General features: G+C 46.8%; 10 protein-coding genes across 10 annotated transcripts; 6 read left to right on the top strand and 4 right to left on the bottom strand.

Moving 5' to 3' along the window:
* Positions 1–394: 394 nt before the first annotated feature.
* LY89DRAFT_152692 (uncharacterized protein) lies at positions 395–3,076 on the bottom strand. The gene is made up of 3 exons (XM_018205419.1): positions 1,950–3,076; positions 1,143–1,857; positions 395–1,081 (listed from the first exon to the last, which is right to left on the bottom strand). The coding sequence occupies exons 1-3, from the start codon at positions 2,945–2,947 to the stop codon at positions 476–478; spliced, it is 2,319 nt and encodes a 772-aa protein (XP_018068434.1). The 5' UTR covers positions 2,948–3,076; the 3' UTR covers positions 395–475.
* A 991-nt stretch (positions 3,077–4,067) lies between these two features.
* Positions 4,068–5,194, top strand: LY89DRAFT_651150 (NAD(P)-binding protein). Its single transcript, XM_018212138.1, has 2 exons — positions 4,068–4,818; positions 4,870–5,194. Exons 1-2 carry the CDS (start codon positions 4,225–4,227, stop codon positions 5,059–5,061), a joined length of 786 nt encoding a protein of 261 aa, XP_018068433.1. The 5' UTR covers positions 4,068–4,224; the 3' UTR covers positions 5,062–5,194.
* A 1,256-nt stretch (positions 5,195–6,450) lies between these two features.
* LY89DRAFT_152651 (4-coumarate-CoA ligase) lies at positions 6,451–8,697 on the bottom strand. Its single transcript, XM_018205417.1, has 6 exons — positions 7,892–8,697; positions 7,666–7,840; positions 7,478–7,615; positions 7,253–7,431; positions 6,808–7,204; positions 6,451–6,756 (listed from the first exon to the last, which is right to left on the bottom strand). The coding sequence occupies exons 1-6, from the start codon at positions 8,605–8,607 to the stop codon at positions 6,673–6,675; spliced, it is 1,689 nt and encodes a 562-aa protein (XP_018068432.1). The 5' UTR covers positions 8,608–8,697; the 3' UTR covers positions 6,451–6,672.
* Positions 8,698–9,334: 637 nt separating this feature from the next.
* LY89DRAFT_687335 (uncharacterized protein) lies at positions 9,335–10,465 on the top strand. The gene is made up of 2 exons (XM_018215474.1): positions 9,335–9,767; positions 9,832–10,465. Exons 1-2 carry the CDS (start codon positions 9,526–9,528, stop codon positions 10,007–10,009), a joined length of 420 nt encoding a protein of 139 aa, XP_018068431.1. The 5' UTR covers positions 9,335–9,525; the 3' UTR covers positions 10,010–10,465.
* Positions 10,466–10,583: 118 nt separating this feature from the next.
* Positions 10,584–11,363, bottom strand: LY89DRAFT_651143 (uncharacterized protein; the record flags this gene model as incomplete). The annotated part of the gene is made up of 2 exons (XM_018212137.1): positions 10,584–10,811; positions 10,867–11,363. The coding sequence occupies 2 exons, from the start codon at positions 11,361–11,363 to the stop codon at positions 10,646–10,648; spliced, it is 663 nt and encodes a 220-aa protein (XP_018068430.1). The 3' UTR covers positions 10,584–10,645.
* Positions 11,364–11,981: 618 nt separating this feature from the next.
* On the top strand, positions 11,982–12,790 carry LY89DRAFT_152619 (uncharacterized protein). Its single transcript, XM_018205415.1, has 2 exons — positions 11,982–12,317; positions 12,381–12,790. The coding sequence occupies exons 1-2, from the start codon at positions 12,278–12,280 to the stop codon at positions 12,731–12,733; spliced, it is 393 nt and encodes a 130-aa protein (XP_018068429.1). The 5' UTR covers positions 11,982–12,277; the 3' UTR covers positions 12,734–12,790.
* Positions 12,791–13,379: 589 nt separating this feature from the next.
* On the bottom strand, positions 13,380–15,015 carry LY89DRAFT_152621 (uncharacterized protein). Its single transcript, XM_018205416.1, has one exon. It carries the CDS (start codon positions 14,842–14,844, stop codon positions 13,603–13,605), a length of 1,242 nt encoding a protein of 413 aa, XP_018068428.1. The 5' UTR covers positions 14,845–15,015; the 3' UTR covers positions 13,380–13,602.
* An 832-nt stretch (positions 15,016–15,847) lies between these two features.
* LY89DRAFT_737067 (uncharacterized protein) lies at positions 15,848–16,717 on the top strand (the record flags this gene model as incomplete). Its single annotated transcript, XM_018220214.1, has 1 exon — positions 15,848–16,717. The coding sequence occupies one exon, from the start codon at positions 15,848–15,850 to the stop codon at positions 16,715–16,717; it is 870 nt and encodes a 289-aa protein (XP_018068427.1).
* A 589-nt stretch (positions 16,718–17,306) lies between these two features.
* LY89DRAFT_152606 (uncharacterized protein) lies at positions 17,307–19,107 on the top strand. The gene is made up of 5 exons (XM_018205414.1): positions 17,307–17,482; positions 17,548–17,736; positions 17,782–17,854; positions 17,969–18,114; positions 18,167–19,107. Exons 1-5 carry the CDS (start codon positions 17,475–17,477, stop codon positions 18,990–18,992), a joined length of 1,242 nt encoding a protein of 413 aa, XP_018068426.1. The 5' UTR covers positions 17,307–17,474; the 3' UTR covers positions 18,993–19,107.
* Positions 19,108–20,669: 1,562 nt separating this feature from the next.
* On the top strand, positions 20,670–25,286 carry LY89DRAFT_672325 (uncharacterized protein; the record flags this gene model as incomplete). Its single annotated transcript, XM_018213283.1, has 8 exons — positions 20,670–20,698; positions 20,758–21,064; positions 21,115–21,364; positions 21,436–21,675; positions 21,730–21,930; positions 21,995–23,687; positions 23,741–24,480; positions 24,529–25,286. The coding sequence occupies 8 exons, from the start codon at positions 20,670–20,672 to the stop codon at positions 25,284–25,286; spliced, it is 4,218 nt and encodes a 1,405-aa protein (XP_018068425.1).
* Positions 25,287–25,600: the final 314 nt, after the last annotated feature.

The raw sequence follows: 25,600 nt of genomic DNA, 5'->3' as shown, positions 1-25,600 counted from the left end.
GTTTGATCTTACATCCAAATTAATGGTCCAAAATTCTAATATAGCATACACCAGCCCAAGAATCGAGACTATCAGTAACTTTTCCAACAAACACGAGCTCCATCCACCTCCAACACTCTGTGGCGTCGATCATGCTAAAATCAGACCCCAACAAGAACATGACGATGTGCTTGGAGCCAGGGATCCATTTCCAGTTGTTGGAGCCCAAAGTAGATAGATATCTACGAGGTATTGAATTGTTGAGACCAATACCCTTATGACATGATCTCTTCGTAGTCGGAGAAAGGTAGTGGAACAAATTTCGTGGATTCATTTCCCAATTGAAAAGAGCACCGCCGAATATTTGTTGACCCTACGACGCAATTTTGCTAGTCGTGCACCTGAGGTCTAGCATTCCGTATTGCCACACGGCTGTTGAGACCTCGAATCTGACGGGCAGCCACCTCAAAAGGCGTAATATTGATTTATGGGTCATTCAACCTTCAGAGTTTTCTGTGTTATTGCGGTCAAGATCGAGGTTCCGAACTGTGACAGTAACATGGTCCTTGTCACTTTGGTCGTTGCGGTCGTCATGCGAATCTTCCGTTTGCGGGCTGTATTGAATTCCATGATCGTTCTCTGGTGAATGGTCCTCGTTGGGAGAATGGAGAGTCATCGAGGAGTGTGTGGAGCCATGAGCGCGATCAGATGAACTGACATCGTCTTTTCCATCATCATAGTTTGAGCTTGACTCTGTCATACTCCTCTTCCCCGCCGTGATTCCTGGCCAAGCCAGGATTGGATGATCCAAGCGGCTAATGTCCAGACCGGCCATTGTTTCGTTTGATTTTGTAACCGGGATTCTGTCGGAACACCCAGACCAAGTTCCCAACCTTAACTCTTCTTGTGCAAGACGATGAAGTTGCAGGGTGCCATTGGTCGTCCATTCGAGGTAGGAGTATGAGTTATACTTTCGTCGTCTTTGTAAGCAGCCTAAGATGGGTTCAAGAGCGAGAGATGCGACGGTAATGATAGCGCCCGTGATATACGTGAACAAGAGACCGAATAAGCTGAAAGATGAATAATTGGAATTGCGAATTTTCTGCACACGTTGTCAGAGACCAGCTTCGGGCTGTAGAAGCAGCTGAGACGAAGAAACATACCTGGCTATTACACACTTTCCGTTCCTGCTCGTTCAAAGGAGGGTATTGATTTTGTACCAATCCAGGGTCTGTCGTTCCTATTGCTGTATTTACATACAGAGCTTGTATCGAAGCAAGGACTGTATTGAACCAATTCGTGACGTCAAGCTGCCATTGATTCTTGGGAAGTGGCCCTTGAAGGCCGCTAGTCAATAAAGATTGAGAAGCAAGTGACTGCGCTCCAAGTTGATTAAGCAACTCTCCAACATTGTTTTCGCCAAAGAGTTGCATCAAGGCAGGCCATATCAAGCGCGTTCCACTTGCCGTTGGAGATACCGGCCGCTCGGGGGCAAGATCTTCTTCTGTTAGATTAAAGAATGGTGCCGCGCCTAAGATAGAATCCAGTAAACCAGCTAGAGGTCCGCAACCTTCCTCTTTTGGATAAGCAGAGTTACACCATTGCCACTGCTCAACACATCCCATTGGACTTGCTGCTTCTGTAGGGATGTATGCTTCTACTATCCCTTCAGAAGACATATCAGCGGTATGGGCCAACTTCTGGCCAAAGGTAGTTGCTCTATACCAATCGTCGTCCATTGGTCCGTTGAAGAAGATACCATTGCCAGATAGAAAGATGACAGAAACATCTCCATCCGGTCGAAGGAGAGGCGTTGATGGTATAAATCCGCCAAGAGATGCCTGGGGAACTCCTTCCAAATTTATAGCCCGCAGAGTACTATCATAGATATGAGGTTAGCAAGGAACATGAGACGACAAGAACATGTAATGACAAGTCATCCAAGAGAAGAAAAAAAGCTGAAAACTTGCCTCAGCCTGTAATTACCGCCAAGCTGACCGGCAATTTGACCAGGTAGACCACCACCATTGAGCATATAGTATTGAGCACTGAGGTCCTCAATCTCATATGTGTAATTAGATGTTGTATTGCGCACGGCGTTAGCTGTCAGCCCTCCGTAATTGTATCTTGCCCAAGTCGTATTTCCTACTGTAACTTGCGACGTGTAACCTTCTGTGACGAGTGGAGCGCACTGCAGAACATATCTCCAGGCGAACCTCTCACTTTTTGGGGCGTTGAGTCCAAGGTTGTCATTGCTATCAATGAATCCAGTATCCAGGAGCAGATTTGCATCGTCAGTGCGACAGATCTCGCTTTCGAACGGACAGCTGTATGCCCCATTTGTAATTGATGTTGGCAGACTAGGCTCAATGAATCGATCACAACCAAGAATCCCAGAGCTATTTGCTGAGTAACATTGCTGTGCATAGTTGGCTGCGTCGTTAAGTTTCTCGTTCGCCACCGAAAAAGGCTTCGTTGTTGAACTGGTAAAGTTGACGGGAATATACGTAACACCACAATTGTTGCCAACAATCAAGACTTCATCTCCAGGAGAGGAGGATATTTGAGAAGAGAATGCACCAGCCACAGTGAAAGCGGATATACAGCAAATTGCGAAAGTTATGATAGGGAGCAAGCGGGAATAGTATCGTTTGGCCCTTTCAGAAACGCGTGTACCACGCCAAGCCCAGAGAAGGCTGAAGAGTGAGTAAAGTCCCGAGTCTGGAGAGAAGGAGTTGCGGAGAATGACCTGTCGCTGATGATGAAGGGCATCACGTGGTTCGGAGGTGGACAAGTACTGATGCAAGACCAGGCAGAAGATAGTCCAGAACCTAGAAGCAACGAAAGGAACCAGAAAACCAGTGAGTGCGATGAGCAGATTTCCATGATCTCGAGTCGTCGTCAGAGTTGCGCCCATAATCGTACCATTGGACCAATTTGTCCACACGCCAAGGTAGACATTATCCATGGTTGAAAATCAAGCGAGACTTATCAACTGTACTGTAGTATGATAGACGTGAAGATAGACTTGAAACGGTTCAATGGATCATGCTGGATTTATGATGTCCAGATGCATCCTCAACTCTGAAGCTTCCACTTATTTTTTTCTATTTCTTATATCTTACGGCATTCAATAGTCAAGCCAAGACCCTGCGGCCCGTAGTCAGCGGCGTCATGCAGCTTACTGCAGGGCTCCAGGAACTGGTCGTGGAGGCTTGCAATGTGGCCAGAGCGGCCAAGGTGCATATCACCTGCATTTCCCCCTGCATTTGCATCACTGATAAGAAACTCTATTGGGAAGAAGAGGTTGGGACAACTTTTTTGGGTAACCGTTCCCGCTTGCACTTGCGCGGGTATTCAGGCTCAATTGACTCGCTTGTCAGACTTCCAACTCAAATCAAAATAGGTTTACAGTGCGCGGCTACATGATCGATACCATAGGCCTTTAACACTTGCCGTGACTCGGTTCCTCCCGCCAAGATCCATCGTATCAATATCAAATGGTATCAATTCCCCACACACCCTCCGATAAGGTTATATTCATAGTCGGGAACCTCTGAAGCGTACTGACTTTAGCTCCATATGAGGGTAGGTCCATCAAAGCATGCCAGAAATCGTAGAGCGTCATGTCATCGCAACATTTCGAGTATAAGATCAATGACGACCAGTTCTGCCTATCTTTCAATTCTGGAGTGCTTAGAACTTTAGAACTTTGCGTGTGAGGGAAATTCACCGCTGAGGATCGTCTTGACTCAGCCACGCATTAGCGATGGAGGGGTATACCTCCACCTTATGTGATGGATACTTTCTTCTGGAACTCGTGCAAAGTATAATGGCGACCTATAATTGGCCTTACCAAAGTTGTATGAAACCCCGACAATCAGTCCGAAATGGGGTCTCTGCCGGCTTCGCCCCCATGCGGAGCACATGCAGGCCAGCGTCGTTGCTTTCCCAGAAAATCCTCTCCCGATCAGGATGCGATTCCGCGGCAGCTGCAAGCGGGGGAACTGTGAGGTGGGGCAGATGCAAGCGACCACCAACCACTTGGATGAACTTTCGCGCAACCACGGCAATTGATTCTTTGTACATCTTAGCAAAATTCCAAAAATACTTAGAGACTGGTTTGTGGAACCACCGCTATCTTCAACAATTAAGCGCTGTGTGTGACATTCTTTCATCTCTAGATTGCGCCAGCTATTTTTGTGCGATAATCTGAAATAGTATGATCGGATATTCAGCACAAACATGAACGTTCTCGAAGCGAGAGTTTTTCCGTTGCTAAAAAGCAAGGTGGCAATTGTGACCGGGGGCTCTCAAGGAATGGGAAAAGTCACAGCATCTATGTTCTTGAGAGCCGGCGCAAAAGTCGCCATTGGGGATGTGAAAGAAAAAGAAGGGAACGAAACCGTTGCCGAGCTATCCCGACATGGTGATGCCATTTTCGTCCGAACAGACATTTCCAAGTCCGAGGATGTTCAGAACCTTGTCGCTAAATCGGTAGCAGCTTTTGGAAAACTTGATGTTGCCATCAATAATGCTGCGCTCACACCAGACAGCACCAAGTTGATTGACTTCGACGAGAACTACTGGAGGAAGCTAGTGGATATCAATTTGACGGGAACTGCGCTGTGTTGTAAGTGGGAAATGCAACAAATGATCAAACAAGGCTCGAAAGGTTCTGTTGTCAACATTGCTTCCATCAATGCCTTTAAGCCGCATCCAAATATGCCGGCTTATACCGCAGCGAAGCATGCTCTTGTTGGCTTGACAAAACATGCTGCTATGGAAGGAGGCCCGAATGGTATTCGTGTCAACGCTATTGCTCCAGGTGCCATATTCGTAAGTGTATGATTGTTTCTGTGCTTCTCAATGGAGGCTGATTTCAGACAGAGTGATATGTCGGCAGCAGCATTGAAGATCATGGGCACTACCATGGAAGAGTTCGCGCCAACAGTGAGTTATCTGAATCGGTTTGGCATGGCACATGAAGTCGCTCAAGGCTCACTCTGGCTGGCTTCGGATTCTTCCTCCTATGTCACTGGGATTTGCTTGCCAATTGATGGTGGTTATTTAGCGAAGTGATCTCGGCTAGGATTGAATACAAATACTGTCAGACAATATCATTTGACTAGCAGTTCGTTACTTATTAGCAATTGGTGTACATCTAGGCTATCTAACCTGTTTTGGGACTCAGAAAATGTTACTCATAACTACTACCCACTTGCTCGTTGTTAATTGCACTTGTGGCTATAAAATGTCAAAATAATCTTGACAGCTAAGTCAGGCCATTGTTCCTCTATTCACTCTAACTTAAAAGTCCACAGTATTGGTCTAGTTCAATTGCCTCATTCAGCGATGTCAAGTCTTGTCCAAACCCCGTATCAGCAGCTCTCTCCTCATCTTGTCGTCTTAATGCAACACAGCTGACTTTAGGATTCTTGAGGTTGAAGGTACAGCCACAATAGACGTCAAAGTATTCCCGGGCCTCTCTTCATGCCAAGACGTGCTGTCGTAAGTTTAATGGCGTTAGGTCGTCGGGGAACAAAACTCAATGCATCGCTGCGGCTCTGGGTGTAACAGGTCGTTGGATGAGAATGGATTGAATTTGCACGAAGTGGCGTGAACCTGCCTCGTAAACCTGTAGGATGATGGCACATCTCCCGAACCGTACGCTTCTTCTTGTTCACCGGAAAGGTTGTATCACATCGCCTGGGGAGAGTGGGGCACATTCCCGGCACGGGAGGCACAGTGCATGCAGCGGGTTGGTTCCCGGCTTTCTACCACACACCCGCTGATTACTTCCAACAACGTCACCGAACCATACGTTCCGATCGCTCACAGGAAGCTGAAACTTGGGGTCGCAATGCCATGTGGTTTAAAGGCACGGCGAGGCACAGCTTATCTTCCTGCCGGCCTCCATTCATCTGTTATGGTTATCGACTAGGGAGGGACGGTGCGCATTCGTGATTTAATATCAACCCCCAAATCATGAATTGCGCAGCATCAGTTCCCGGTATCTTCGGAGTTCTCTTTAATCCAGTAGTTTGATGCTCACGAACAAAAATCCATCTACCCAGAACCACAACGATCAAGTCAATCACTACCTAGGTACACAGCCCAAGCTCTCGTCTCACTGCTCCTTTCTCCAACAAGAACACATGACTGCTTGGCGAACCAACTCAATTCAATATTAGTCCTCAAAGGTCTGAACTCACAACAAAGAAACTCCATGCCATGTTCTTCAACTTGAAGTGAAGATGATTTAGACCTACAGCGTAATAGATAGCTTCGAAGAATTTTACCTAGGTACTTTCGAAGGGGTGCGGGGTAATCTTTTCCCTGCTACCCCGCACCACCCAATATTCTGCGGACGACAATGTTGGAAAGTCATGATTACGTCTGAAGCATCGAGATCTTCTCTAAAGGACAGAGGAAAGTTTGTTACTTGGAACCTGCATCATGCAAATGCACTGAAGCGGGATTGGGTTTCAGCAAGTCAAGGTGAACTATGGGTTGGGAATCCGTTGAATCGCACCCGATCGCACGAAAAAATGGAAGAAAAGCTCATGACCAAAATTCATCGAGTTTCTATCTAGATAATCTTAGCTCTCTCTACTCTCTATAGCCGTTCATCTAGCTAGAATTTATCGTTTGCGACTTCACAAGTTCAAAATTCGTCCACCATCGTACTTCCTAAAGCTTCGCCTTGACGGCGTCCTTGTCGCCAACCTCCTCTTTCGCTTGCTCTCTCAAAAGTTTTCTTAAAATCTTGCCCGACTATTTCTCGTCAGTAGGAATACTTGACAGCTCAAAAGGTATGAGACTCACTGGATTCTTAGGGACATTCTCCACAAAAACAACCCCGCCGACAACTCTCTTGTGCTTACTCACTCGAGTCGCCAGCCATTCCGCAACCTCTTTTTCAGTCGTCTTCGACCCCTCTTTCCTAACAACATACGCTCTCGGAACCTCCTCTCCTTTGATCGTTACACCGACCACGCCTGCATCAGCAATATCAAGATGCTCCAGCAATACACCCTCGAGTTCGGCAGGAGCCACTTGCAGACCTTTGACTTTGATGAGCTCCTTCATTCTGTCGACGATGAAGAAATGTCCGTCTTTGTCGACGTATGCGATATCGCCAGTCTTCATCCATCGACCGTCTGGATCATCGACGAAAACTTCGCTGGTGGCATTTAGGTTTCGCCAGTAGCCTTTCATGACACTGTCTCTGGTGTTAGTTTGATGCTCATTCTTCAGGAACAAAACTGACTTCGGAGCTTGAACCCAGATTTCGCCTCTTTCTCCCCTTGGGACTTCATTCTTGCCATCAATGTCCATAATCTTGGCAGAGCAGTTGGCATTCAGTTCTCCGACCGAATCGTGGATACCTGGTAGGGTAGGATCCCAGCCCAGCAGTGAACAAGTAACTTCAGTCATTCCCCATCCTTGCTATTATGATATTAGCAGTGCACCAAGTAGAGAGAAGATCACGAACCCTAAGATATCGATCACGCGTGGGCCATAATGCTTCACACTCTTCAATTACATCACCACTGAGGGGAGCCGCACCCGAACCGATCTCTCTAACGGAGCTAAGATCGTATTCTTTAGTCAATGGCGATTTGGCCAAGGCCTAATGTCATCAGCATCTCGCAACCAAGTGAAGAGATCTAAACTTACTACCACCAGCGGAGGAACCATTGGAAGTCCAGTGACTCGGTACTTCTGGATTGCTTCAAGCCATTGAACGAAATCAAACTTCTTCATAATGTAAACAGGAATTTTTCTTTTTATGCTCCCGGCAATGAAAATGGTTTGGGCCATTGCATGATACATAGGCAGCGGACACAGCCAAACTCTGCTCAAGAGTTAGTGATTCTCAAACCCATTTCCAAGGATCAGCACTCACGCAGCTTTTGTCCTCTCCTCGTAGTCCGGGTACTGTTCGGCCAGGTATTGATACTGGATACAGTTACTGATGTAATTGTAGTGTGTAACCATTACACCTTTTGGTACACCAGTCGTCCCCGAGCTGTAATTCAGACACATAGTCTCATCCTTGGGATCGTTCACACTCGCCCACTTGAATCTCTTTCCTTCTTGCTCGCTGACCAAAAGGCTTGTCCAGTCCTTGACACCCAATCGTCCTTCCGTCTTCCCTTCAAAGAACCCATCATCGAAGCGGAAGACTTGCTCTTTACTCATACCCACGCTTTCCGCAGCGTTGATTCCGAGTTCGAGTCGTCCCTCAGCATCAGAACAAAGGAGGAATTTTGCCCCGCTATCTTTCAGCTGGTACGCCAACTCTCTCTCCACGAATCCTGGATTTGCGCCCGTGAATACACCACCCGCCATCACGATCCCTATAAACACCACTGGGAAGAGAACATTGTTGCCGGAAAACAACAAGACTCTATCTCCTCCTTGGAGTCCAGCTTTTCGTAACCCCGCCGCAAATCGGAGACAAAACAGCCGGAAGCTGTCGTAGGTCAAGAAATGCGTATCCGGTTTCTCAGCATCTAGAAACGCGTGTTTCTGTGGTAGGGGAGAGGTTTCGGACTTGAAGAGGTGAGATTGGAGAGATTCCACGGGAAGGGGAATGGTCCAGCGAGAGTGGATTGGCATTACGAGAGCTGTCAATGCACAAATGCGGCGATCTTTGCTGCTTCTTTCTTTGCCCAGATTTGAGCGTGTACGAGTCAACTCACACTGGTGGGTATGTAGGCGTGTGCGAGATTCTGGGGACTTTGCAAACTATTTACAAGAAAAGATCAATGAAAGTCGAAGAGAGAAGATGGGGAAGAGCTCAAAGTTTTGGGTTCATTGGCGGGAGGACCGCGGCGCGGAACTGTGTTTCCTGGTTGAGTGTGGGGTAGTAGTGCACGGGCGGCAAACCACGGCGAGTAGCCGAGGCCATTGGATTTTGTGCCGCTGAAGAATGAATGTCCTTGGCATCATTAGATAACGATGCCATTATCAGCGAACAATAATTATATGTAGGTAGTCTTGGAGTTGTGACATTCATGCGAGAAGCGTAGAACTCAAGGAGACAATTCACTTGAATTGAGTGTGACACGTGACCTTGTTCTAAAAAGAAAGAGCCGGACAGCAATAGATAGCTGTTGGTGGGAGACACTCGGATCTATATATATATGGCATGGCTAACCATCAAATCTATAAAGTTAAACAGGCTCGACAGTCACTGTGAGAAAGGTGCAAGATCAGGCGACACGCCCCACTTCGCCCCCTATGCCACTCGCTTAGCTGGCTAATCAAAGCCCCACGAGTCGTTGGCCACAGCTGATTTTATGGAGTGCTTTACATCGACAGGATGACTTCCACTCTGGTTCGACTTCCTGGCCATCGGGAAACACAATATGGGCACGGCGTAACACAACGTTACACGTGGAACGAGTCGACTTCGACTTCGGGATCGATCGTATCACAACCTCATATATCACAACTCGATCGCGTCAGTATATAAGATGAACTGAGCTCTCAACTCTTCGCTCGTCGGTATCGCTCCATTTCCAATCCACCACCATGCAATTACCAACCCCAAATACGAGAATGAACGACGGTGTTTCCGAAGCTCCACCTCCGAAGACAATCAATCCAATCCCACATCTGAAATACATCTTCTCACTGCGTTGTAAAATCGACCCAGCGATGAATGTCGGCGAAGGTCCTTATGGATTTCGTGCTCACGTTCCGATCACTGGCGGCACTTTCTCTGGACGATTTGGGATGAACGGGAAAGTTCTGAATGGGGGTGCTGATGATATGTAAGCTATATATTTTTCAAAGTCCTACTCGCATAATGTTAGAGCTGATTTTTTGTTCTCGCAGGATTGTGGTGGACGAAATTAGGACAAGAATTGACACCCGATATATGCTCGAGACCGATGATGGCGCATTGATCTATATCCGGCACGTACAAACTTCACACATCATACCACAAAAACCTAACATACTGACCAACATTTTAGTACAAGAGGAGGAAGAGCAGGAACGCCAGAGATGGTAGCTCGTCTTGAAGCAGGAGAGAAGCAGAAAAAAGAGGATTGGAAATCGTGCCTTTCAGTGATCCTTGAGACTGGGCATGAGAAGTATCGATGGCTGAATGATCATACTATCGTTGCTCATGTGGATAAGATTGATGGCGACATCTGCTATGATGCTTATCTGATTGACGCATACTAGATGCAGTCCTAGAAATACAAATCACTCTTTGCCGACTCATTCCAGCTCCGCGTGGGACGAAAGTTCATGAGCTTTGAAAGCTGCACCTTTGTCTGGTTCGCTCTCCGGACCTTCTTGTCATGCTTTGAGGATGCTCTGCATGGCATCCTTGGCATCTGGCATGAAACTAGATCCTATATATGGCATGACTTGCTCTAGAAATTGATAGGGTAGAACTTTAACATAACTTGAAAAATAACGGGATCAACAGCGATCTTGCTTCTACACAATCCAAGTCGGGAACTATCCTAACTATAATCAATCCTTACGGCGCACAGCATTTGAATTGGAACTGATTGCAATGAGATTCATTAATTGTTCAAATCAACGGCCCAACTCCCTCGAACATCCCCTCAAATGCCCAATCGAAATAGCACCACGAAACGCAAGCAAAGCTTCGCTAATCTTCGTTCAACGCCAATTACACATGAGTGGCCCGAGCACCGTTATATCCTGGTGCATTACCATCAACATATCCATCACGTCCATCATTTTGTGCTGCTTCGTGCTTCGTAACATGATCGTTCCTGTGAGTACGGCGATGATCCTTGACGCCATGGAACGCAGCTGTAGCAGCATGCAAGAGACTACACGAATAGATCAGCAAACCATAGGAAGAATCCACACAATAGAAATACTTACGTGCTAAGAATAGCCAAGATGAAAGTTCCCCACGGCAATCTGCAATTGACATCATTCGAAGTATAATGAGTCAAGAGATGATTCGCATTGGCGTTGCTGGTACAAGGTCCACTGGATCCATGACGTTTCGGGCTGGTCAAGACAGCGACGGCGATGAAGGCGCCAACGAACAAGAGGTCGAAGATGATGAGTAGGATGCGAAGCATGTTGCCACCGCCGGCTCTGAGACCACAGGTGAGGGCCGTAGCAATCAAGGTGTATAGCACGGCTGCGGCGAGGATGCCTTCGACAGCGCCGTTGGAGTGGGAGGCTTTGTGGACGAGGCGGAGGATCTTGGCTAGACGGACGGAGAAGAGGATGAGGGAGGTGAAGGCGGAGAGGAATTGGAGGGCTCGGAGGAGGTGTTGAATGAGAGAGTGGCTTCTGGTTGTTCGTGCAGGTCCTGAGACTGTCCCAGCCCCATTATGGGTGGAGGTGTTTTTGTTGCGGCTGAACATGTTGTAATATCGGAGCGGTTGAGAATGGTCGATTTAGAAAGATTTGATGGATTGAAGAGGATATTCGAATGGGGAGAATCGCTTCTTTATGAACACAATGAGGAAGGTAGCCAGCTCGCGTTCATACAGAGCTTCAGCCACAAACTTGGAAGTGAACTTTCGAGCGTTGCGGTCGTCATCTCGAAAACTACCTACGTAGGACATTTTCTTCCGCAACCTTTCTGCACAGATACATGTCAAATGACGGCCAGCGTTCCACAAACGGCGAAGATGAAAGGCAGATCTCAGCCACACCTGTCGTTCAAATACAGTGTGACCCATCCTCGTCTGCCAACTTTTGCCACAAGTGTGGCGCGAGCTACCCTTGCGACTTGGTGCTTAGATTATCTTATTGGCTTGCGAGGCTTGATTGACAGGCAGAGCTATTGAAAAGTATCACTGGCAGTTGAGCTAGGTCGTGCAAAGAGAATCTAGATTCCGAAAATTTGGGCGATCTTTTCTTAACTTTCTGTCGTCACTGGCCGCTAGTCACTTCCAAGGTTTTCTTGAAAGAATATCCATATGTAGTGGACGGTGAGATATGTGATTCTTGGAATTCCTGTTATGGACGAGGTTACATTGTCTGAAACTTAATTCACTTTATCCGGGCGATCGTGAGGAGACATCAACTGTGACAGCATGAGGGAAGTTTCACTTCACGTGCTTTCAGGGGTCGCGGGATCATCACGTGCTTCGTTAGGCTTGTGCGACCTTTGTTTGTCGCACAAGCAAACATTCGAAAAGATGATTCGTAATTTTGCCGTTGTTCTTCGAGAGTTTGTCATTCGTCCCATCTTGAGTCAAATCTCGTTCTGCTCATCAAAACCACTCTAGACGTTCTCTCCTCACGGTTTAGAAGAAAGCCCAAGTTGATCATGGCGAATCAAAACCCCCTGGAAATTGCCAGCGGTCTCGGTAAGTGTTACCATGCGTGAGTCGAGTCGAGGGGTTTGTGCCGGATGCTGACATCAACATAAGGCACGCTCAACACACTCCCCCCCGAATTGCGAACACACATTTGGAATTTCGTTCTGTGCTTCAACGATTCGTCCGCCTTCAAATATCCACGAAGGATCCCAAGCTACCGCACAGCTTTACTACAGACTTCCAAACCTATCCATGCCGAAACGAAGAATATCCTCTGGCGGATCAACGACTTCGAGCTATTGCTCTATGACGAAGATACTGCAGATGCAGATGCAAATGCAACATGGGTTGTGATTTGGAAGCTCAAGTATGCCGACTTGGACAGCGAAGCCGGGCTTGTGGCGGAACTCGACGTTGGAGCTGCTTTCATCCACGGAATGGAGTTAATAACCCACGAATTATGAAACGTTCACGTGGTTATAGGGGCCGATATAGGCTTATACCCTGGTGTCTACGAGTACGATTGTGAACACGAGTGGTACAAGTCCGTGAAGGGGGTCGCTGGAGAGCTCTTTAGTTATTTTCTCGCACATTGCAGATTTGACAACTTCAAAGTAGAGATTAGGAGCGTCGAGGACCAGCCAGGGAGTATAATGAGATTGGTCGACATAGTCCGGGAGTTTTGTGGAGTCAAGAAGAAAGCAGAGGCGGATGTATATGGGGTGAATGAGGATGGAGAAGTTACCTGGAGACTCAAATATCCATGGAGAAGTGCGATGGCGATGGATATGCGACTAACAAGACGCGCAGAATCGTTCTTCTGGGATGGGGTCATGGGAAGAAACGATGAAGATTATTTTGAGCGCATCACACCTGTGGAGGAAGACGATGAGTAGGACAGAGAAGAGGACAACTTTGAAGATGACAGCTCGAGAGATGATATCCTGGAAGATGATCTGAGTGAGTCGATCGCAGGGTAGATGGTGGAGATTGGCACTCAATGGTTGACAGGTGGAAAAATGCCCTTTCTCTTTCATAGTTCTCTGGTGCAGTAATGATAAATCTCTTATATTTGATGTTTGACCGAGCTGGAGTTTCATGTCACACACTTTGTCGCGAAATCTGGGGGAAATAATTTAATTAGTGCGCGTGTACTCTCTTCTTGCCTTACTTTGATGTGTCGTTGTTACCAGCGCGTCTTTTCTTCTACATATCAAAGTTTGCTCAAGTAAGGTTACAGTCTGTCAAGACACCTTGCATGGTTTATGGCAGGAATTCTTCGGGGAATGAGTCTGCTATTTCTCCTGCAGATGGAAGGCAGCACCCACCAAATCTATTCCCAAACGATCGTCGTCCCATAAATCTCATTCAATTTCGTCCACGTGACAAACACAGTCTTCCCACTCTCATCCCACTCTGGATGCCCATTAACTGCATACCTGAACTCGCCAGCAACAGGTTTTCCTCCTTCAGGCTGCGTACTTGCCACAATCACATCACCATGCTTATCCCATGGTCCCTCCAGCTTGTCAGCTGTCATTACATACACATCTGAATACCCCCAACTATTGCCGTATAAAAACATCCACTTGTTGAAATAGTTACTCCAAAATGGAGCAGATCGATCCATTGCCAGGTAGGGAAAGATAGCTTGCTCGTTTGTGATCTTTGCAGTTCCTCCCTGGCCGTGGGTCGTGAGACGTTGTGGAGACCACACTCTCTTGTCTTCATGCCAGTATTGATAAGCACTGATGTCGAATGCTCGAGTAATCGGCGCTCTGCATAGATATGTTCGTCTGATAAGTTGTTCATCGTCCTGTTGCGGACCTTTGCCAAAAGCATATACAAAACCGTCTCGGGTATCGTAGGCGATACCTACATCTCCATAACAAGCCTCTTCCTTTGTCCACAGAGTTTCCATCTCTCGCTTGCACTTGGGAACGTGGCCTTCCATGGTGACGGAAGCAACGCCAGCACCCTTGATGATGTTCTTCCCAGATGGTCGATGGATCTTGAGGAAGAAGAGAAGACCTTGATTTGGAGCATATTCGATGACATTTGAGCCACCAAAAGCATACTTGGTAAGCCCTCCATCCTTCTCTTCGTGCGGGAGACAAGGGATGAAGTTCGCAACGAATTCATTGTTGTCCCAAAGTGCAGTGTCAGTTGCACACATCCGATCAGACAGGTGCCCAATGGAAGTACTGTCCGTGGCACAAATGCTGGCCTTGGATCCTCTTCCTCCAGCTCCCATCAAGGTGTCACCCCAACCCCATACAATCTTGCCATCGAGGACGCCCGAATTACCCACGTCTCGTGATACAATATGCTCGTGACCGTTGGGATGAAAGAAACGCATTTTCCCATGATGCTGTGTTGATGCGACCTTTGGTGGTAGTTGTCCCGGTCCTGGTTCTTGTTGACCAGGCTGTGGGTAGATTATTTTTCGATTTGGTTTTGAGTCGTAGTTGATTGGTGGCGGGCCATGAGACGTATTCCCTTGAGCTGGATTGGTCCCGGAGCTTGGTTTGGAGCCATCAAGCTTGTCGGTGAACTTCGAGAATGCTTTGCGCATGGCTACCTGGTCTTGACAACGCGCTTCAAATGCACAGTATTCGGATCAACAATGCAGTGTTTGACTTTTGCAGGGAAAATTTTATTGATGTCTTTTAAATCGGTTCCAAAGAGGATTACTTATCACATCGAAATAGAGAAAAGTCTCGAAAGCCCTCGAAAGTCTTGCTTCCCATATATGAAGAAAGTAGAAGACGCTTTTGAGTTACCGACTATGTTGATTTTGGCTTGTGATTCTGGCGATTTGACGTCATTCTTAGTATAAATCTCTATAAAAAGAGGAGAAGACCTCGGCAAAGATAAAGAAGCCTCAATGGCAGTTCTGAGGTTGAGAATTGTTAACTACAAGTACCGATGCAGTTGTTCGTATGCCCTCGACTGATAAGTACGGTACACACGGGGACTAAATGCTTTGGGTGCCTTCATTTGCCCCTTGGAATTGGAATCTCGGCACGGACTGACCTCATTTGGCGTTTCAGTTTCCTTTTCAACATGTTTATGAATTGTAATGATTATGCAAAGAGACAGCAAAGTCTCCATTCTTTCGAAATAAGTTAGAGTACCAGAGCATTTCTGTGAAGAGGAGAAGCTCTTGCTTACTCATCAGTAACGTGGGGTGTTGACATCACGTGGTGCATCGGAGAAGTTAGATACCTATGCATTGCATAGGTTGAGCACATATCTCGGAGAACATCTTTACATGCTTAGTCCTTAAGAGGACTTTGTCTAAATAGAATCACTCACTCGAAGTCCACCTGCAATTCAGGACCAACACCGATCACATGACAACTATGGTCCAAAAATAGCTACCTAGTAGGCAGCATCCTTCAAGATGACTTCCCCAATGTTTCGACGACATCACTTGCCAACAAACGCATGGAACAACGATATCTGTCCTTAACACACAAATTGGAGATACGGACAAAACACTGCGACCATTTGAGCAGTCCGATACCTGGTGATACTGCTTCCGCTGCTGAAAAAGTCGCCGATACAGAGAAGACATGAGGCCAGATCCGGACTCGCACAGTACCACTCGCTCTTTCACCCGCTTTTCTCTACTTCCTCACGACTTACGTGTCGATATCTGGAAAATCGTTACAGTGCAACCTCGGAACCTTGACATCTGGCCTCTCCGGGTGGGGACCTTCAATTATGATCGAGAAATAGAGGGGCAAGCTAGATATGCGACATGGCGATATTTCACAACGCAGCCGATTCCGGCAGTTCTTCACACGACACGAGAATCAAGAGAGATTGGCTTGAAACATTACTCCCTTAATTTTAGATCCTCAAGCCTTCAAGATGAGCGTTACGGACTCAAGGTCACCATACCTCCAAGCATCTATTTCAACGTGAGATATGATCGCGTTTTCCTGATGGGCGGCGTCAATTCAGACGATGGTGGAGGGGTTGGTTGGAGTTCTACAGTAGCAGAGACCCTGAAAAGACGCGACCGTGAATTTGCTCAGCAGGTTTTTAATATTCCTGGCATCACGGTTGCCACAGACGTCAGCACTTTCTACCTGGGTGCTCTGCGTGGGATATCCTCAGAGCTTATCTTGCAGAAGCTGGACAAACAGAAAGAAGTCCTTTTCTTCTCCTGCGTTCGTGATGTCATCGATGAAGTCCACGCCTCATCTCATCCTGCTGTCCTCGATTGTGTCGAGCTTGAGGACAGTGCCATAGGCGGGGATCTAACACTTCTGAGCGTTTTGAAAGAAAGGCTCCCTGAATTTCTGGACGAGGAAAGACAAAGATGTTCCACCATTGCCGGGATCGGAGACGGCCAAACAGATTCACAGCCCTGGGTTGGGCCAAGCGTCAAGTGGGTGACTCTGATGGTCAACGGAGCAAAGGTTGGACTACAGTAGCATGTTCAGCAACATGCAGAACTTCCATCTGACTTGTTTTGAAACCCAAAACCTGGAAGGTTCGCATACACCCGCAATCTCGTCAGCTATTTTTCTGGAACCTCATATTTTGTGACGGATTTCATGTTACTTTGCAGAGCAGTCGGTTGAGGACGGGTTGACGAGAACTGTTTTCGTTTGACGATATGCAGTCACCTCCCGCTCAGCACCCGAGACATGACACAGATACGCCTAGAACCAGCTACAAAGCGCACCCCAAGTGATAGAGTGGAGCATCTCATATCTTTGTCACTTGTCACTCAACGACTATTGTGGGCTCCTGTGCTCGGCATGTGACGTGAAGTTCTTCCGGTCCAACCGTTGGTTGTCCTACAAACGGAAATAGGTCATGAGCCTGTGATGAGATTTCGGCTGCTTACTTGTTCATTGCAACTTGAACGGGTCCTGGAGTTGTGCTGATCCGGGTCATTCGAAATTAGGTGCGCCGTTTCATCTTGTGTTATTGTGCACATTTCGGCTGTAACCATATACAGCATTCAAGAGCAGGTTTATGCGGCTCGACGCATGTGCGACTCTCAAGTATGCCTAGTGCCCTTGATCCTATTCCATCACTGCCGTCGACTGAGCCCCAGGAAACGTCGGACATGTCACACCGCCTTCAAACCCGTTTGACTTTGATCCCCAAGAACTTCAGTGCCCTCCCCTGATATTCGCTCAAAACACGCCAGGTATTCTCGTCAATACTGGAATTTGATCAATGCCTGGGTAAGCTCACCGACGCTATCTCCACAACTTGTATCTCGAGCTTGGCTTTAACAAAAGGTATCAAGGTCGATGGAGAGAAGTCTTGGACAAAGCGTTGAGGCTCGACGATATCATTCACTCGGAGCCGCGACTTTTGAACCAGCACAATTCAAAGAACTCGCCGTTGAGTTTTTCGACAGGAGCGGAGAGGCGAAGAGGCTGTGGCCTAATCGAAACAAGAGAGGGTGGCTCGAATGGTCGAAGGACAGAGAAAGGTATGAGTACAGGCTCAATCAGAACAACATGGCTGACCTCAACAGGATCCTAAACCTTCTGACCCGCATCATATCTTGGCACGCAAACATGTCGTTTCCCAGACCAGAGCCAGACTTGGTGCGTTTGTCTATTGAGTTATCTGGACACTCTTCATTTCTATAGATGGAATGATTTGCCTTGCTCTTAGAGATATTCAACATCTTGTTCTGATCCAGTACTGATGTAAAACAGTACCGGCGACCTGGAGAAAGAGATTCAATGGGACGCAGCGCTCCCTCCAGCGGAAGGAACGAGTATCAGCAATCCTCTACAATCTCGAACCAACCAAGCTCAAATATTGTCGTTCAGCACCCCAACGACTTATCAGTTGAAATAAAGTAAGTGTAGTAACCTAGATACATGAAATCCATGTTCACTGATGTTGCATAGGTATTCCTTCGTATTGCATATCAGAGACATTGGAGGCGTAGAACCTCCAGAAGAGCTTGCGAAGCTGACTAACAAATGGGTGTTGGACCAGAAACTAGAATGGCCTCGACCAGCCGACGATCGGCTCTGTAGATGGATGCACCACCAAGACTTTTATGATCCCGAACTACCGAGCTGGGAATGGAAAAAGACGGCTCAAGCCGTTATCTCTGGTACCACGATCAGCTGGGAGGATCAGGTGCTTCAGAATACGATGCGGACCAAGCTTAAAATACGAATGAAGTCTTTCCAAGATCTCTTCATAGACAAAAATATGATTGAGAGGAGAGGCGGTCGATTTTGCAAGCGGCCTGAGTTTGCAGAGAGCTGGAACTCCCGAATTCACATATGGTCAACATTATCGTCGGAGGCAGCCGTAGAGGAGCATACATCTGAGAAACAATCTCAGGGCAACGAGACGACCCTCGCAGTGGATGTTCAGTTTGGTACCAGAACTTCTACAGCATCCACAGAGAGCGATGTCGATTTGGAGGTACCATTACCAGCCTCTTTACTACCAAGGGCGCAGCATGTTAATGAAATTGAGCAGAGCCCCACAACATCTCACCATTCCAGCTACAGACCACCATCCCAGAGTGAAGAAACCGACGACGATAGCACACAAGACTACGCTAAGAGACAGAAGGTGTCTACCACCAAATATTTCCAGCAGAAGTCCAAAACTCAGGTAATGAACACCCTCCTCAGACACTACAACAACCAGATGCTACGGAGCATTCAGTTGGCAAGGAATTACGTCAAACGTGTTCTTGCGAATACAAGTTGACACTTCATGCTCCTAGATCTCACCTCCCTCTCAGAATGGCAGAAGAGCAGCATCGGTAACTTCTGATCAACGAAAAAGGGCCTCCAATAATATCCCACCTTTGGCGCCAAGCAGAACGCCAGAGTGCCCGACAGTTGAAAGAACGGCGAACACACCTCTGGTCTCTCCATTTACATCTCCCAATCAACCACGCAGGGTGCGAGAACCTGCCTGGAAAGTTTCAAAGCCAATGCCTAAGAAAATCGTCAAAAAGGTCACCGTCGCTATATTCATCAAGACCGCGGATGGAGAGTACGACCTCGAGAAGCCGCTCCCTGCCTCCCTCCTTTCGAAATCAACCATGGAGCAATTCTTTGACATATTCTCCGAGAGGTCAGGCATACCCGCAGAGTGTCTGCAAGAACTGCTTTTCATACATAGAATCCAAGGTCGTCAGACATATCGCATCTCTCGAACTAGTGATGAGGAGACTTGGGAGGGGCTCAAAACACGCCTCCGCACGCTCGTCAGGGTGACGACATTGGATAATGAGGATAAGACATACTTCGAGATTTTGATCAGTGCTACAAAGGAGGAAGTGGATACCGAAAAGGTGGACTTCGACGGTTTGGAAGAGTTGAATACTTAATGGATTAGTCTTGCTGACTAGATAGTCAAACCTTATTCTATCCTGGCTTCTCCGCGTTTCCCTTTTGATATCTTCTTCTACTTTGATCAACCATCACAAGCACAGCAATGTTTCGGACATTGTGTTATTGATTTGCTCCTTCCAAAATCTTTCTTTTGTTCTCCCTGCGTATATCAGATCTCCAGCAGCATTCGTATGCCATCCTCAGCAAGAGCCTCGCCAACTTACCAGTGTTCAATCTATCGCTCGACTTTCTCTAGCAACAATCACCTCAGGAGACATGAGCGGATTCGTACGCTGACCTCTTCCGACACGGACTCAAATTTCAATGCTGATAAATGCTTCCAGACGACGGTCAGCTGACAACCTCGTGCCTCTTTTGCAATCGTGGGCTTTTCAGAGGGCAAGTACGATCATTTAATTTTGCAGATCGTTGCTAAGGAATCAGGGATGCGGCTCGCCGGCATGCAAAATCATGTCCCTTTAGAAACAGTCGTCCTCTCCCCAGTCCGAAGCCATCGGGGAGGAAGAAACAAGCATGCGATCATTGTGCACGTGCGAAGATGGGGTGTGACCAAGCGCATCCAAATTGTCCAATTCTACAACAACCTACTTTCGACGCCGATACTGTTTCACTTCCTCTCTTGCTCTCAGTCTTCCTCATTGGTGCGACGTACTCTTCTCCTCGGGACAGGGCAAGCATGGCTCGTCAATGCTATGATGTCGCTGAGGCGTATGTCTTTGGCACCATGATTTTCTGGAGGTATTCCAAGCTCATTCAAGAACCTCGACAGCTGTTGAGGCACTCCAGGCAGCGTTTCTGGTGGCTGTCATGCAGAACTGGACGGACTCTACGGTCCCTCGCAGACGAATGCCTACACAGCGATATTCCGGCCTTGTGTCAGCTGCACGAATATTGAATCTACCTTCGGGGACCAATGAATGGACTAGGAAGAAAAGGTGCGATTTTTCGGTTTTCGACTGGCTCTCATACATTCATGCTGAGATGATAGTTCGGTCGGTGCCGCCCGGCTATAGTGTAGACCAATATGACTTCGTCGGCTTCAACCATGATCAAGTATGTTTTTACAGCCATAAATAGGGTCTACGTGGACCATTCTAAGAAAATTGATGTAGCCTTTCAACCCCTAGTTCTGTTTTCGCTGCAGCAATTGACAGCTTCCGTGGTAGCTTAAGCAAGAGCGACGAAGAACATTTTCAGCCGTTCGACACGCCAGATGCTATGATTGAAAATCTCCGTGATCGCTTGTCACAAGCCACAAAAAATGATCGAGGAAAAACCTCTCGCCTTTTAACCGCCTGCACCAAGGTAGATACCTTCTGCAAGAGTCTGGAGCCATATTTTGAGGCAGTAAGCATACTAGTCTCAAGCCATCCAGAATGGGCCGCTATTGCTTGGGGTGTTATTCGGCTAGTGTTTATTGTACGAAATTGCCTTTCGTTCGTTTACAAAAGTTTGCTGACTCCTGGTAGCTTAGTAGCAATTTTGTTACTTTCTTTGAAAAACTGGCAGATATGCTTGAAAGAATAAATCTGAAACTCCGACTTTGGGAAGCACAAGTGAATGTCCTCAGACTACGTCTCACCGAGAAACGAAGCCAAGAAGACAATGCCAAGTGGCAGAGCTCCCTCCACTGTCTTTCCAAGTCTATGTCATACGTATACGCGGATATTATCCAATTTTGCAGTGATGGGTGTCGACTACTTCCTAAAGCAGGGATGAGTGAGTTAGTTCACATAGCTTTTGATATTTGTGAGAGATAGGACTGACTTTTCCTTCTTCTTGCAATCTAGAAATTCGACAGAAAGCAGGGATCGTGAGGGACTTGCTTTGGACACCATTTGATACTCGATTTTCCAAAACTCTTGCGAGACTGGAAGAACATAGTACTCTCGTACATTTGGCCCTACAGTCGGTTCTCTCGGAGCAATTGATTCAGAATTGCCGAAGTGTAGACTTGGAGATTCAAAAAAACTCAAATTTCCGGCAGGGTTTTGATGTGGAACGAGGCCAAAAAAAGATGGATGCGTTGAGTTAGTGATCTGGAACTCCTTATATTTAACATTGCTAATAAATATGGGCAACAGAAAATAAAGTGGCAATTCTAAGAAGTTGGATTGGTGCTCCTGAGTGGGCGGAAGCTTATGATGCTGCAGAGAGAAGACGTCTGGAGCACACCGGCAACTGGATTTTTGACCAAGTAGGGTATAAATCCTGGCTTGCATCACCATCTGTGGCGCGCACAAGTTGTTCTTCGTCATTTTCTTCAAGATTTCTTTTGCTTTCTGGTGAGTGAACGTCAACATCTACTCGGGAGGCACGTTAAAAGTTCTAACTCTGATGGTCTATTAGCGAAGCCTGGTTACGGGAAAACGATACTTTCCATTAACATTATCGAGAACTTGAGAACCGAAATCGCCAAAAATTCCAGCAACTCAAAGAAAGGCATTGTTGCATATTTTCATTTCGAAAAGCTTCAAGTAAAATCACGCAAAAGCAATGCGGCTCTCCGTTCGGTGCTGACCCAGCTGCTTCAAGCCGGCCAAACTGACACCGATTTCGTCGACGTCGCATCTATTCTATACAATAATGGTGAAGGTCAATGCAAGTCGAGCGAGAAGGAGGTCAAAGCAATACTTGAAATCTTTTTTCGACAAATGCCCCCATCATACCTTGTCTTTGACGCCCTAGACGAATGTGAAGACTGGGAAGACTTCGTGGAGTCTCTCGCCGAGCTTACTATGGAGACTCAGCACAAGATAGTGCTCCTTGCGCGTCCACATATAGACGTTCAAAATACCATCAGTCAGTGTGTACATCATGTTGCGCTTGAGGCTGAAAGGAACGTGGACGATATTGAAAGCTACTTGAAATCTCGAATCGAGAAACTGGTGAGCAAAGGTGCAATCCCCGCAACTTTCTCGGTGGATGCTATTGTCTCCCAGCTCTCGCGGCGGACAAATTCCATGTTTCTCTGGGCGGTGCTTATGGCCAATTATCTATCATCGCCGTATCTCACACCTATAGAGCGCTCCACTGCGATACATCAATTGAACCGTTTCGAAGGACTCGATGCTATCTACGCCAGGATCTTGGAGGAACTCGAACATCGAATCCCATACGCGTATCAGACTAAAGTAAAACATATTTTTGAATGGCTTTCAGTTGCCAAGTCGCCATGGACAACTGAGGTACTCAGAACCGCCCTTGCGGTACAACCTGATCGTCCCCTCTCTGAGCACGACTATATCCAGAATTTTGAAGCAGCGCTGCTGCAAATGTGCGGCTCGCTAATTGAAGTTCGAAATAACGGCACCGTGGACTTCATCCATCTATCTGTTCTGGAATTCCTCCAAGAAACACATAACGGAAACACAAAAAATCGAGTGCCTACTCCATTTCGTGTCCGGAATGGAGATGCAGAATCTTCGATGGCAAATCTGTGTTTATCGTATATGATCAATGACGTTCCTCATCGCCCTCTCGCAGGATCTTACGCTATTACCCCTAGCAGAGATATAGTTGCTTCAAGGCTACCTGTACTGGAGTATGCAGCTACGAGCTGGACAGCACACGCCGGCAAATGTCTACTCGCTTTTGATATGCAAGATATTTACGAGAAGCTATGTGCCTCTATCTACAATTTCATTACAACGCAGAGCCTTGTTTCGGTTTGGATCGAAGCTTCTTGGCTCTTCGGTAATGCCCCAAACGTCGACGCTCTCATGCCAGGAATAGTTCCAGGTGCACATTCTTCTGGATTGTCGCTAGTAGACAATCATCTTATGTTCCGGAATACAGTTTCTCAGTTTGCCGAAACATTGGCGCGGATACATCACCACTGGAATCATATTTTGGCAACAGAACCGAATGAGATCTGGGGACCTAGCATACAAGCATGGTCGAATCCAGCATTTGTGGCTGAAAACAACTCTGCAAATATTGTATCACTGAGCTCCGATCACAACTCAGACGCTATTCTAATAGCAACACAAGTATCTCATGGAAGCACCGAAATTGGGTTGATGAAAGTAAAACCTCCTAGGTACAAGATTAGTATAGCCCCGTTTTGAAGTGCATCAAAGCTGACTTCACAAGGACATTTGGCAATATACCGCGATCTACGCTCACGAATAGCACAATGGACGAAGACTGCAACTCGCTCAATTTTATAGCTATTTATGAAATACTGTCGTTAGAGACCCGCCAGGTGAAATTTCGAATTCAGTTCGAGGTGCCAACCTGGCAGATTTCGAGAGGAGTTGTGCATCCTGGATGTTTTGATGATGAAAGCACTTTCCAGCTGCCCGTTAAGTTCTCCCCGTCTTTACGCAGCATAGTTGTTGTTGATACTATTGTCAAAATTGTCGATTCTCTGGAAAATAGCCAGGAAGTAGAGACGCACTCCCAGACTCTAATGACACCCGCATGTCAACACACTTCAACTGCCAGATTAAGTACCAGAATCGAGAATGGACAGCAACGAGATTCAAAACAGTCCAAGGTCGGACATCAAAGACACAGTCTCGCGGACCATCGTTGCTATAGTTGGTTCCGATATGCTTGGTCCCGGGATGAACATTATCTAGCTATCCTTGAGGGTGATGGTTTCGGAATAACCAGTTCTTGGGTTCTAACTGTTTACGAGAATTCCAACGGATTATCCTCGGAGCCAGGTTTCAGCATCATCCAAAGCATTCGACTTCAATTCAGCCCTTTTGTGTTGGGTAACTGGACACAATTTTCACACGAAGATTATGTTTCCTTTCACCCACATGAACCAATCATTGCATTTTGCCCATTCTCAATTGTTGCTCTATGGAGGTTCAAAGAGACACGTAAGAGATCCAGTGCTTCTTCATTAGGATCATGCTAAATCTTTCCAGGTAGCAAGCTTATTGAATTGTCCCCTGTGCCTCTTCGCAAGTTAACATTCTCAACTTGCGGCCGATTCCTGTATGGAGTCAAGGATGCAACAGGAACACCAATAATACTTAATGTTCCGCTAGAGAACCACTCACCCTTTAGTATTGTATCCGCCAAAGATATATCGTCTCTCTCTAACCCAAGACCGGAATCTGGTCAGACAAGCAATGAAACAGGCTCCCATCCTGCTAAGTTTCTAGGATTGTCCCAGGGACTTCGGAGTACTGATCTGAATAAGCTGGATTTGACAGACTCCCAGGACCAAGTGTATATCACTTCATTGGAACAACATCACCAAGCAGGAGCAATTACATTTCAAAGGTTAGCTGGTGGAAGTCTTATGACGGCAACGCTGGCACGAACTCCGAAGTCAAACACTTTACAGAAAAGTTACTGCACCCTGGTCGAATCTCCTGATGATAGTACCATTCGTTTCGCAATGAACATGGCTGCTCAATCGACATACCATGCAAAGTCGAAACCGGACGTTGCTCTTCCTCTTATCATTGATCAGCAAAGGGACGCTATTGTCGTTAATGTACAATCCCTTACTCACAGAATTAGCGACAAAAATAGGAAGCGTCCGTTCGAAGATGGGGATCAGGGTTCAGCGCCAAGGGCAGGGAATCATTTACGAGACGCTGTTATTTCAAGTGACCTAAGGGACGACATATCGGGGGCTGTGAATAATGAAATGAAGAGGAATAGGAGGAAATGAGAGCACGAGGACGTACTGTAAGCTGAAGCACCCTTGATCACATACGTGATTTCCGTGCTCTACAATAGTGGGACTCTGCTTCCAGCGAATCAATAGGGAAATGAATGTCACTGATCATCTTTTCAAACATCGCATTCGGAATTCTGCATAGAGATAGGCAAGCTGGTGCCATTCCCTCTTGGCCGCTGCAAGGGTAGTTTTACACAGGCTTCGGCTCCGATATTTACGATATAATATCGTTGAATATTGAATAAATATCGGGCAAGGTCTTATTCGCCTCGAATATTATTCAAGTGATTTGGCATCATTCGAAT

The sequence above is a fragment of the Mollisia scopiformis genome (genome assembly GCF_001500285.1).
Source record: "Mollisia scopiformis unplaced genomic scaffold LY89scaffold_18, whole genome shotgun sequence".
Classification (NCBI taxonomy): domain Eukaryota; kingdom Fungi; phylum Ascomycota; class Leotiomycetes; order Helotiales; family Mollisiaceae; genus Mollisia; species Mollisia scopiformis.
Note: the sequence above shows the minus strand (reverse complement) of the source record. Positions and strands in the feature narration are given on the sequence as shown.

Coding starts and splice junctions, on each gene's coding strand:
- LY89DRAFT_152619 (XM_018205415.1), top strand. CDS start 12,278: ATGGCGAATCAAAACCCCCTGGAAATTGCCAGCGGTCTCG. Junction 12,318..12,380: donor GGAAATTGCCAGCGGTCTCG/GTAAGTGTTACC, acceptor CATCAACATAAG/GCACGCTCAACACACTCCCC.
- LY89DRAFT_152621 (XM_018205416.1), bottom strand. CDS start 14,844: ATGCGCAAAGCATTCTCGAAGTTCACCGACAAGCTTGATGGCTCCAAA.
- LY89DRAFT_651150 (XM_018212138.1), top strand. CDS start 4,225: ATGAACGTTCTCGAAGCGAGAGTTTTTCCGTTGCTAAAAAGCAAGGTG. Junction 4,819..4,869: donor TTGCTCCAGGTGCCATATTC/GTAAGTGTATGA, acceptor GATTTCAGACAG/AGTGATATGTCGGCAGCAGC.
- LY89DRAFT_687335 (XM_018215474.1), top strand. CDS start 9,526: ATGCAATTACCAACCCCAAATACGAGAATGAACGACGGTGTTTCCGAA. Junction 9,768..9,831: donor AATGGGGGTGCTGATGATAT/GTAAGCTATATA, acceptor TTGTTCTCGCAG/GATTGTGGTGGACGAAATTA.
- LY89DRAFT_152651 (XM_018205417.1), bottom strand. CDS start 8,607: ATGCCAATCCACTCTCGCTGGACCATTCCCCTTCCCGTGGAATCTCTC. Junction 7,616..7,665: donor CAATGGTTCCTCCGCTGGTG/GTAGTAAGTTTA, acceptor TGATGACATTAG/GCCTTGGCCAAATCGCCATT. Junction 6,757..6,807: donor AGAATGTCCCTAAGAATCCA/GTGAGTCTCATA, acceptor GACGAGAAATAG/TCGGGCAAGATTTTAAGAAA.
- LY89DRAFT_152692 (XM_018205419.1), bottom strand. CDS start 2,947: ATGGATAATGTCTACCTTGGCGTGTGGACAAATTGGTCCAATGGTACG. Junction 1,858..1,949: donor GGCGGTAATTACAGGCTGAG/GCAAGTTTTCAG, acceptor TATCTATGATAG/TACTCTGCGGGCTATAAATT. Junction 1,082..1,142: donor GGAAAGTGTGTAATAGCCAG/GTATGTTTCTTC, acceptor CAACGTGTGCAG/AAAATTCGCAATTCCAATTA.
- LY89DRAFT_152606 (XM_018205414.1), top strand. Junction 17,855..17,968: donor CCAGACCAGAGCCAGACTTG/GTGCGTTTGTCT, acceptor GATGTAAAACAG/TACCGGCGACCTGGAGAAAG. Junction 18,115..18,166: donor GACTTATCAGTTGAAATAAA/GTAAGTGTAGTA, acceptor GATGTTGCATAG/GTATTCCTTCGTATTGCATA.